The sequence below is a fragment of the Octopus bimaculoides genome, chromosome 2, assembly GCF_046866305.1.
Source record: "Octopus bimaculoides isolate indiv1 chromosome 2, ASM4686630v1, whole genome shotgun sequence".
NCBI classification, from domain to species: domain Eukaryota; kingdom Metazoa; phylum Mollusca; class Cephalopoda; order Octopoda; family Octopodidae; genus Octopus; species Octopus bimaculoides.
The window spans coordinates 109,207,519-109,217,461 of NC_142929.1; the positions used below are offsets into that span (position 1 = coordinate 109,207,519).

Below are 9,943 nucleotides of genomic sequence, written 5' to 3' on the forward strand. Positions count from 1 at the left end.
CTAGCTGTTTTTTGCAATACATGCAACTACGTCTAAAGCAAAGTTTTTTTCAGCGACGCTTAAAATACTATTGTGTATCCCCAATTTACTATTTTATTACGTGGAAACCCAAAAATCTTAAATGGACTCTCAAGGGCCATATGGACCCCGGTTGAGAACCACTACTTTGGACTGGATTAAAGTTTTCCGTAAACCACTGCATATACAACTTGATTTCATATCGGGGTATAAGACTTGACGTGTGTTATGAAGTAAAAATTAAACTGTGAGACGTTCATACTTTTCTCAAGAAAGGTACATGAAATGGCTATGATCGAAAATCAAAATCAGGTTGTGTATCTGGCTCACCGGAAGAACATTTTAATTTTCTTTCACTTACAACTACAATTAGAGTTTTTAATGATATTAAAGCAGTTGAGATTCGTTAAATCATAAAATACGAACAACTAATGGAAGCAAGTTGAAAACCCGGAAAGCGGGAATACGGAGAGAACATTGAAGAGGGTGAGATGTTTTGAGCCTTGTGGTAGACGGTGAGATTGAACTCACCATTTCATGTTAACGACATAGCCATGTGATTTACGGAGTACTAACGAGTTAGAACACTGAGGTATACACACCATGTAACTATTTACAAGGTCAATTAGTCGGTTGAGTGTTATGTTATGTTGTTTTTTTTTTAACATAGACACAGCATAAGAGCAATGAAAGGTACTGCTAATGCGACCTGCATATAATTGATTTGTCAAATTGCATTTCAAATAATGTTAGAATAAGCGAACAAAGGAATCATGACGATACTGAATTAAATTGTGTAGCTTAATTTGTTTCAAGATTATTTTTAGGAACTGTGTTGTTTTCAGTAATATCTCCCTGGTGTCATAATAAATTTGTGCTAAATCTAATTCGGCATAAGAGTAGTGTAGAGTACGCCAACGCTCAAAAAGTAGTTTTTTCTTTGCCTATCTAAAGAGTAGGACGCTGTCACTGGCTATATTGAATCTGTCTAAACAAGAATTAATCAACAGAGGCTCGGCTCATGTGAATTCTGGAGAACAACCAATTGAATTTTTAACCGTGGAAAGTTTCCTGTTTCTACAATCATCAATAGATTTTAAATAATCTTATAAATAATCTTCTTCCTCACAGAAAATCAAGCCATTTGATAAGAACTTTGTTTCAAATTCCTTGCAGGATGACTCTAACCTTTTGCCGGCCTTTCCCATTTCGTATTTTTTCTCATTTCTGAATGTGCAAATTTTGAAACTTATGAATAATCTTCATCTGTCAAATGCAATCAGCTCAAACCAAACTCCAATCATTTTGTAGATAAGTATATCCCTTGAAATTTCTCCCTCCCTTGTATTTCTTAGTAAACTCTCTTTCTGTCTGCCTCTTACTCTGAAAGTAACCGTAGGCGGCAGCACCAGCAGTCACCCCAAATTTCAAACGTACATCCCTTGAGATATTCCCAATTGTAGAAAGTTATTCAATCGTTGTCTTAAGACTTTGTGATTTGCCCAGTTTTAATGAGCTCAGTTATTTTTCTTTCCCATCTCAGTATCGGCCAATTAGCCTACAGGGCATCAAAAGCAAGTTGTTTGAATTTATCATTAAAAAGAACGTCATTAATCACTGGAATAAATTCAATCTCTTGAGAGAGTTTTCAATCTTCCAGGTCCATTGCAAATACAGTCGTCACTCGCAGAATACTACACTGGATAACAACTTTGATGCCCGTGTTATAGACTTAGACATCTCCAAACGACATAAACTGACCAGCTATGGTATACCTGGAAGAGTTTTTTCCTCCATAATCAGATCATGACCTCATTGGGATTGTGCAATGGGGTAACAAATGGCTTCTTACATTTAATGCTTCCAAGATCAACCGTGTTTCTCTTTGCTATCTTTGTGAAATTCTTGACCTTCCGCCTATTTTGATGGTTAGGACTACTTTGAAGGAGTCTTTTTGTTCAGTCTGAAATTTCCACACCAGAGTGGCTGCTAGAATGATGGGCTCGTCCTACAAAAATATTCCTAACACCTGAAATTCTATGCTAATTCTACAAGAGCCTGATCCACCCAAAACTGGAACACTGCTTATATATTTGAACAGGTTCCTCCAAACATTTCTGTGTACCCTTGACAGAGTGCAGAATCGAATGTGTAGTCTACTTGGTGTTAAGCTCTGTTGGTCGCTATATTAACCCTGTCATCGACAAAATATTACAATTCTGAAACTTTTCTATGTTCCTAACCCTTTGACAAGAAGTAGCCTATGGGTTTTGTTTGAGGTGATTTCGAATAAAGAAGTAAAAAGCATTTAATGCGATATTGTTTGGTGTTAACCTAGTGAAAGCATTTTTGTGGGAGTTTTAACTGCAGTAACTTGCAGACGCACTAATTTCCTTTCAGTAACCACTTTTCCCAGACTATCTTCGTGAACATTATTTTTCTGGAACTCCCTCCCTTCACAGGATTTTTTTCCTGCAGTCATCGACCTGCAGTGTTCAAAAAGAACGTTATCTGTTTCAAAGTCATCAGATTCCTCCTTTCCCTAACAAAGAAGTGTAAGTATTTTATAGACTCAGGAAATATGTAATACAAAGTTTATTCTGGCAGGCTATGAACTCAGAAATGTATGGTTACAGAAATAATATACAAAAGAATTGTCTCGTAAAATATCGGTTTCTGAGATAGATACAATGCTACATATTTATAGAAGACAGAAAATCGGAGATTATATGAACTTTTGATGGCGTAGAGTTAGTTCCTATTTTAAAGCAGGGAGCTAGCAGAATTGCTAGCACGCCGGTCAAAATACTTAGCAGTATTTTATCTGGCTTTACGCTCAGAGCTCAAATTCTGACGTGGCTGGTTTTGCCTTTCATTGTTTCGTGTCTATTAGATAAATACCAGTTAAACACTGGGATCGATAAAATCGACCAGCCCCTCCCCCAAGTTACATGCTTCTGGCACAACGATGGCAACATATAATAGAATATGATGGGATATATTTTGATGAATAAATGCTTTTTTGTATATAATCTGTTTGAACGAATAATTAAAGCTTGAAATACGGAAAAACTTTTAACCCAACCTGGTACACTGTGATAAAATATTAATTTTTGGAATTTTTATTTTGGTGTAAAGTCACAAATTTAAGGCAGGAGAATAAACTCTGATAACGGCTTAAAGAGAAGAGTGTTGGCTTCAATCACTATCGAAACCAGTTTGTTGGCTTATTTGTCGGTAGCTTAATTTTCTCTGATACGCTTACAATATACTCTAGTAATAAATGGGAGATTTAGTTCATACTTGGATTAAACATTGGAATGCTGAGATAACGTATTGCAGTAGAAAAGCAAATAAAAAATTAACAGTCCGTTTCGTTACGTGTTCTTAAGATCGAGAGAGCTAGTAAGGTATTTGGGGAGATTCTTGAAGTGCGATATTAAGCCTTCACTATTATAAGTAGACTTTGAACAAGTGTAAATTGTCATTATGTTATTCAATCTTCATATATTCACTCCCATGTATTTTAAACAGGTGAATACCCAAGTATCTTAGTGACACACTTAAACAAGTAATTTAGTCTAGACAACAGCCTTGTTTAACGGGTAGTAACAGTTTACCATATGTGACTTCGCCTGTAAGATTGGTGTGAGTTGAAAATAAAATAACCGGCAAGTAAACAAACAATGCTTGGAGATACAATTTTGGGAGGTGTTGTTTTGTACTGGGTACGACCAGAGAGCTGTCGAAATTTCTGTTGTCGATTAGTGGAAGAATCTTCAGTCATAACGGGGTAAGGATACAAATGAAGGTTCACATGTATTTCATTACACCATTAACTTTATTAACAGTTTTTGACGTGTGGTTGAGAAACAGAAGTGTCTTGAGTGCAAGTTGAGTTGAGTGCAAAATGGTATGACGCTTGTCTATCCACCAGGTATCTGACAAAGCGTGGGTGGATTCACTCTCACAATCCTCGAGAATAACCCAGCGCTGACGAATAAAAAAGAAAATTGTATATTGTTTGCTCTACCTCTGTGCAATATCCTGCAGAATCAATATCATATAAGTTTAGAGAATGGCAGGTACGCAGAGAAAAATGCTCTATGTATTTGATGGTATGTGTCGTTGGGGATCATTGTACTGACCAGATATAATAGCAGCATTTTTATATCTGTCTGCAGCAATCTTGAATAAGTATCCTAAAATATTTGAATGCTTCTGGAGTTAAGCTTACTAATTCTACCCACTTCTTACTACAATCAACGAAGATTAAAAATATTTCTTCATTTGCCAATTCGGTATCATCTTTGGCTAGTCAAAAATATGGAATCCTGCATTGTGTCAACAATAACTGAATAATGTTACACAGCTCTTATGTAACCCAAACGTAATTCCGAACATAATTTGTGCAGTTATTAATAAATTCAACCGAAGATTATCCTGGGAGAATGAAGATGAAGCAGTTCACTTTTTTCCTGTGAATATCTAATCTTTGCAAACATATTTAGCTAAAAAGGATCGTAATGGCCCAAAAGTTCCGTGGTCTCCAAGAAACTCCCATTATAAATTTTACAAATTTGTAACAAGAAGAAAGTCTTCTTCGTACACGAAAAATTACTTCATCAATCATATTCTACAGCACGCGTCCTAAAATAGTTGCTTAGTGTCATACAATTTTCATGTTCAGGAAACATGCTAAATATTGCGGCCTTGTTTGGATACCATGATCGACTTTGGCTTTGCAGTGATCTCATTGTATAACAGAGAATCCCACCAATGTAGACAATACAAGGACTGCTTTCCATAGGTGATTATCGGTTCTCACTTTCATTTTTGGTGTTCCAGTTTAGATTACAGACACTGGAAATTTTCGTCCATTAAAATCATTGAAGAAATATTTTGGGTATGGCAGGCACCTTTTCCAAATCATATATTCGGTGTACTGTCGTGATACCTAGTAGTCAAAGTCAACTCCATATATTCCAGACTTGATTCTACTGAATACAGATTTTTAAAGCTTTCTTTGATCGTCTTTTCACAGGTTTATTGTCAGTGATTTCCGAGCTCCCTAGCTTAACTGATAACTCACGCTCGATCATGCAATGACAAATAACATAACCTGTAATATGACACTCTAGACATATCGCATTTTCTTCGCAGTCCATTTCTTCAAAGTCTATGTCTGTGTACCTGTTGTTTCTGGTGGCAGCCACAACGAAAGTGAGTGAAGTGTACTCAGTCAGCGAGTGACAGCTACTGCTCATCTGCACTTTTTGTTTGTTGGTGTTGAGCCACCCATCTGTGTTTGCGGACCGGTGAGGCTATTGATGTTGCAGTTACTTCTGTGCGTTTAGGGTTTTTAGGATGTTGTTGTAGTATGGCTCTGAGGGTGTTGTAATGTACCCGTAGTGTTATAGACTGTGGAAGCTGAAGCTTACTGCATCAATAAAACGTGTCCCTTGCATGTTCATTATTTCTTTATATTTCTGTATTACTAGGTACGAGGTCAGTGACTGTAGTTTGTGTTAGGATGTGAAGTGTATTGTTTTGTTTTCTACGTAGTTTTTAGTAGGGAGTTTGGGGTCCTAGTTCATGATGGATGTATGTGTGTGCGCGTGCGTGCATCTGTATGTGTGTTGTGTTCTTGAGCAAGACATTATTTCACGTTGCACCAGTTCACTGAACTGTAGAAATGAGTTGTGACGTCACCGGTGCCAATCTGTATCGGCCTTTGCCTTTCCCTTGAATGACATCGGTGGTGTGGAGAGGGGAGTCTGGTATGCATTGGCGACTTCTGATCTTCCATAAACAACCTTTCCCTGATTTGTGCTCGGAGTGGAACTTTCTAGGTATAATCCCATGGTCATTGATGACCGAAAGAGGTCTTCTCCAATTGCTAAATGTCCTTTAAATTTGAAATCTTAATTAATTGTTGATATGACATGGTATGTCATAAGTGTCTGTATATTGTGTTTTTTGTCAATTTAGCTATAAAATAAACAGATTAATCAATGGAATACAGTATCTGCAAGTTGATGAGTATCTCATATTCCCCTCCATTTTCTTATTGCTATATATATATATATATATATATATATATATAAAAGATAATAAGAGTGAAAAAACTACAGAAGACTTGTATTACATGGTTAAAGTATATATTTAAATTATGTCAGAAAAATGTTATAAAATTTTTTTGGTATATAAACATTGTATTTGGAGAAATAACCGGTTTCGTGTTGTCTTTTCAAATTTCTCTACTTCATTGTAACATGTGTTCGCTCCAGTCTGAAAAGAAGAGTTCTAGATAGGGGGAGGTAATTAGGGATTTCTTCCGGTATAAGGGAGATAATCGAAATCTAGGAGGTGGTAGAATTTGATTAATTTACCATGGTTTTGTTCTATATTTTTTCCCCTCTCAGTGGGGTGATGAATTTCCTTATTTAAATGTATTAGTAATGGTTAAGTTTGGGTTTGTATTTTTGAATGACAAAGGTTTCCTTATTTAATCTAATCTGTGTTGGTGTTCTAATGGCACATTGATAGAAAGGAAAGATTATAAATTGTGGTAGCATTTGTTTTGCGCATTTCTCAATATGCCCACTAAGAGGTATCATTCGGTATTCTGGGCATGCAATCTGCTGTCGATGCAGAGTGCATCTGCGTCTGAGCGATAATTCTGTGGACCCTATGTAGTTTTCGTGGCAGCCCGAGCATCTTATTACATAAATAAGGTTTTCGGAGGCACAAGTAAAGCCAGATTTAACTTTGAATTTTTCTCCCTCTTTGAAGAGGAATTCTGAACCTTCTAGAATGTTTGGGCATGTTGCGCAATTTGGACGACCACATTTTTTTACTTTTGCATCTGTTATTTTGGAAAATAATTTTGCCTTTGTGAGGATCTTTTTCAGTGATTTTGGTTGTTTGTAGCTTTTAATGATTTTGTGTGTGTGTAAAATTTCCTTTAATTTGGGATCCTTATGTAGCATTGGTATGTTTTGGGTGATGATGGTGAAGGCTTCTTTGTTTCTGGGGTTGTATGTAGATATGTACGGCAGTATTTTCGGGGAAGGTGTGTTGCTGTGTTTAACTTTTCTTAAGTTTTCTATGTCAATTTGTGATGCACGTCTGATTCCATCCTCTGTGAGTTGAACTGGGTCGTGTCTGTCAATTAGTGTGTTTTTGAGTTCTTGTAGTCTATAGTCTCTAGTATTTTGTTCTGACACTATTGTGCATATCCTTCTTGCAAGGTTGAAGGGGATGTTTGTCTTGGTGTGTCTTGGGTGGCATGAATCAAATAGTAGATATTGTTTGGCGTCTGTGGTTTTGTAAAATATGTCCGTTTCTATTTTTAGGTTTACTTTTTTAATTAGTATATCCAAGAATGGGAGCTCCTTTTGGTTGTACTCCATTGTGAACTGTATGTTTGGGTTGACACTGTTCAATAGACTTTTTAATTTCAAGAGTTCATCTGTGTTTTCATTCCAGAGTATGAAACAGTCGTCCAGGAACCTTTTCCAATTTTCTTTTATGTATTGGGTAAGGGTGTTTCCAAAGGTGGATAAAGATTCCTGGTATATTATTATTTCCAAGTAACCCATTGTTAGGTTCGCAATGACTGGAGCTGCCCTAGTGCCCATAGCAATTCCGGATTTTTGTCGGTAGAAAGTATTGTCAAACATGAAGTGGTTGTTTCGTAAGATAAATTCAACCGATTTAGTAATGAATTCTTTACTGATCCTGCTTGGGATTTCTTTCGGGAATTGATCCAGCCAGAACTGAATTGCCTCTAGTCCATAATTATGAGGAATACTGGTGTATAAATTAATCACGTCAAATGAGACCATGATTGTTTCTTCCTTGACTTTCTTTGGGAGGTGATTTAACATATCCAAGTCATCTCTGATATAGCTATTGATGTGTTTAAGGAAGGGTTTTAGGAGGATGTCCATAAATAGACTTAGTCTGTGTGTTTCACAGGCTGGGCCAGCTATGATGGGTCGCAGTTTATGGTCTCATTTATGATCTGGCTTTTGTATATTTTTGGCAGACCATAGAAGAGGCTAGGCTTGCATTTAAAGTTTGTTAGAAAATCAATCTCCTTGGTTGTCAGTTCATTTCCATGTGTTTTAATTAGTGAGGACAGGGTTTTCATTATTTTTTGTGGGGTGTAGTTTGTGACTTTTTCATAGTGTTGATTGTCATCCAGCATGGAGATTACTAGGTTTCTATAGTATAATGTGTCCATTATTACAACTGCACTTCTTTTATCTGCTTCCTTAATCGTAATATCTTCATTATTTTGGAGTTCTATTAGTTCCTTCCATTGTGTAGTGTTAAAGTTTGAGTTAACTGTCTATTTATGCATGGTGTGGTAAGGGAAGTTCTCGATGTGGTTGCAGAATTCATCTAGATTTTTATTTCTACCTTTGTGTGGGATGTGCTCACTTTTGTTTTTGACTAGTGAGTCATCTTCAGTGTTGTGATTGGTTAATGCTTCTGTGAGTCTTAATTTTCTACAGAATTCTGTTATACTATCCTTCAATTCATTTTGGTTGGCTCTGCGTGGAGTTGGGGTGAATTTTAGCCCTTTTGAGAGGATGTCTATTTTTATGCTTGAAAGAGGTTTGGTTGAGAGATTGATTATCTTCGGTTTTTCCTGATTACTAGATTCCAGCCTGTGTCCTGGTGTCTCTGGTCTGGGGCTAAAAAATGTTGTTTGTAATTTTGTTTGCATGAGCTGTCTGTGAGGTTATATGGGATTGGTTCTGGGGAATGGTAGTAGTGTTGCCTTAGATTGTTATATGTGTGTGGGTGTCTATGGGTATTTTGGTTAGTGATGTGTGTAACTCTAGTATGTGGGATGTTTTTTGATCTGGTGTTATTTTGTGTTGTTCTTGAGTTCGGTGGGGGCCAGTAATTTTGGGTCATAGGGTAGTAGTGACTAGCATGTGGTGTGTTTCTTATCCTAGTGTTGTTTTGGGTTGTTATGGGGTGGTTATGCCTGGTATTGGGACGTTGTTGGTGTGTTCTGTTCCTTGTGTATGGGTGATCTTTAGGTTTGATGCAATCTATTTCATAAATGCGTTGTCTGTCAGCTTGTTCCCTGTTTAGTTTTGGGTGGTTCAAAAAAAAAAAATATATATATATATATATATATATATATATCTTTTACTCTTTTACTTGTTTCAGTCATTTGACTGCGGCCATGCTGGAGCACCACCCTTAGTCGAGCAAATCGACCCCAAGACTTATTCTTTGTAAGCCTAGCACTTTTTCTATCGGTCACTTTTGCCGAACCGCTAAGTTACGGGCACATATACGCACACATACATATATATACATATATACGACGGTCTTCTTTCAGTTTCCGTCTACCAAATCACTCATAAGGCTTTTGTCGGCCCGAGGCTATAGTAGAAGGCACTTGCCCATATATTATTTAGTCAAGGAATTCCTATGTATGAATTTGATTGTCTTTGAATATATAACGTCTGTACACAGTTTTTTTTCTCCATTTTTTTCATTCTTTCTCTCTCCTTCTCTCTCTCTCCCTCTCTCTCTCTCTCTCTCTCTCTCTCTCACACACACACATACATACATTCATATTATATTATTTGCATAATATTGTTGTTTCTATCTGTTAGACAAATGTGATATCTGTCTGTGATTGCTCTAGGTATTTTTGTACATAAATACTTTATAAGTATTTTCGTTTCCAGAGTGTTGAGAGTTACAGTTGGTTCTATCTGCGGTCATCTTGTATTGCTGATAAGCAGAGAGACAATGTATTTAATATATACTTGTGAAAGTCTATTGTTGTGGAGCCAGGCTACTAAGTGATTTAGGTAAGGCTGGAATAGTTGTGCAGTTGTGTCTGGAGAATGTTGAGTGGATGAGTGTGATGTTATCTACATATGAG

General features: G+C 36.7%; 1 protein-coding gene across 1 annotated transcript in view; it reads right to left on the reverse strand.

Moving 5' to 3' along the window:
* LOC106880451 (uncharacterized) overlaps positions 1-3,805 on the reverse strand; it is a 126,266-nt gene extending 122,461 nt beyond the window's left edge. Inside the window, exon 1 of the mRNA XM_052978580.2 lies at positions 3,704-3,805. Within this exon, the coding sequence (XP_052834540.2) occupies positions 3,704-3,805 (102 nt within the window). The remainder of the gene's footprint in view (positions 1-3,703) is intronic.
* Between the last annotated feature and the right edge of the window lie 6,138 nt (positions 3,806-9,943).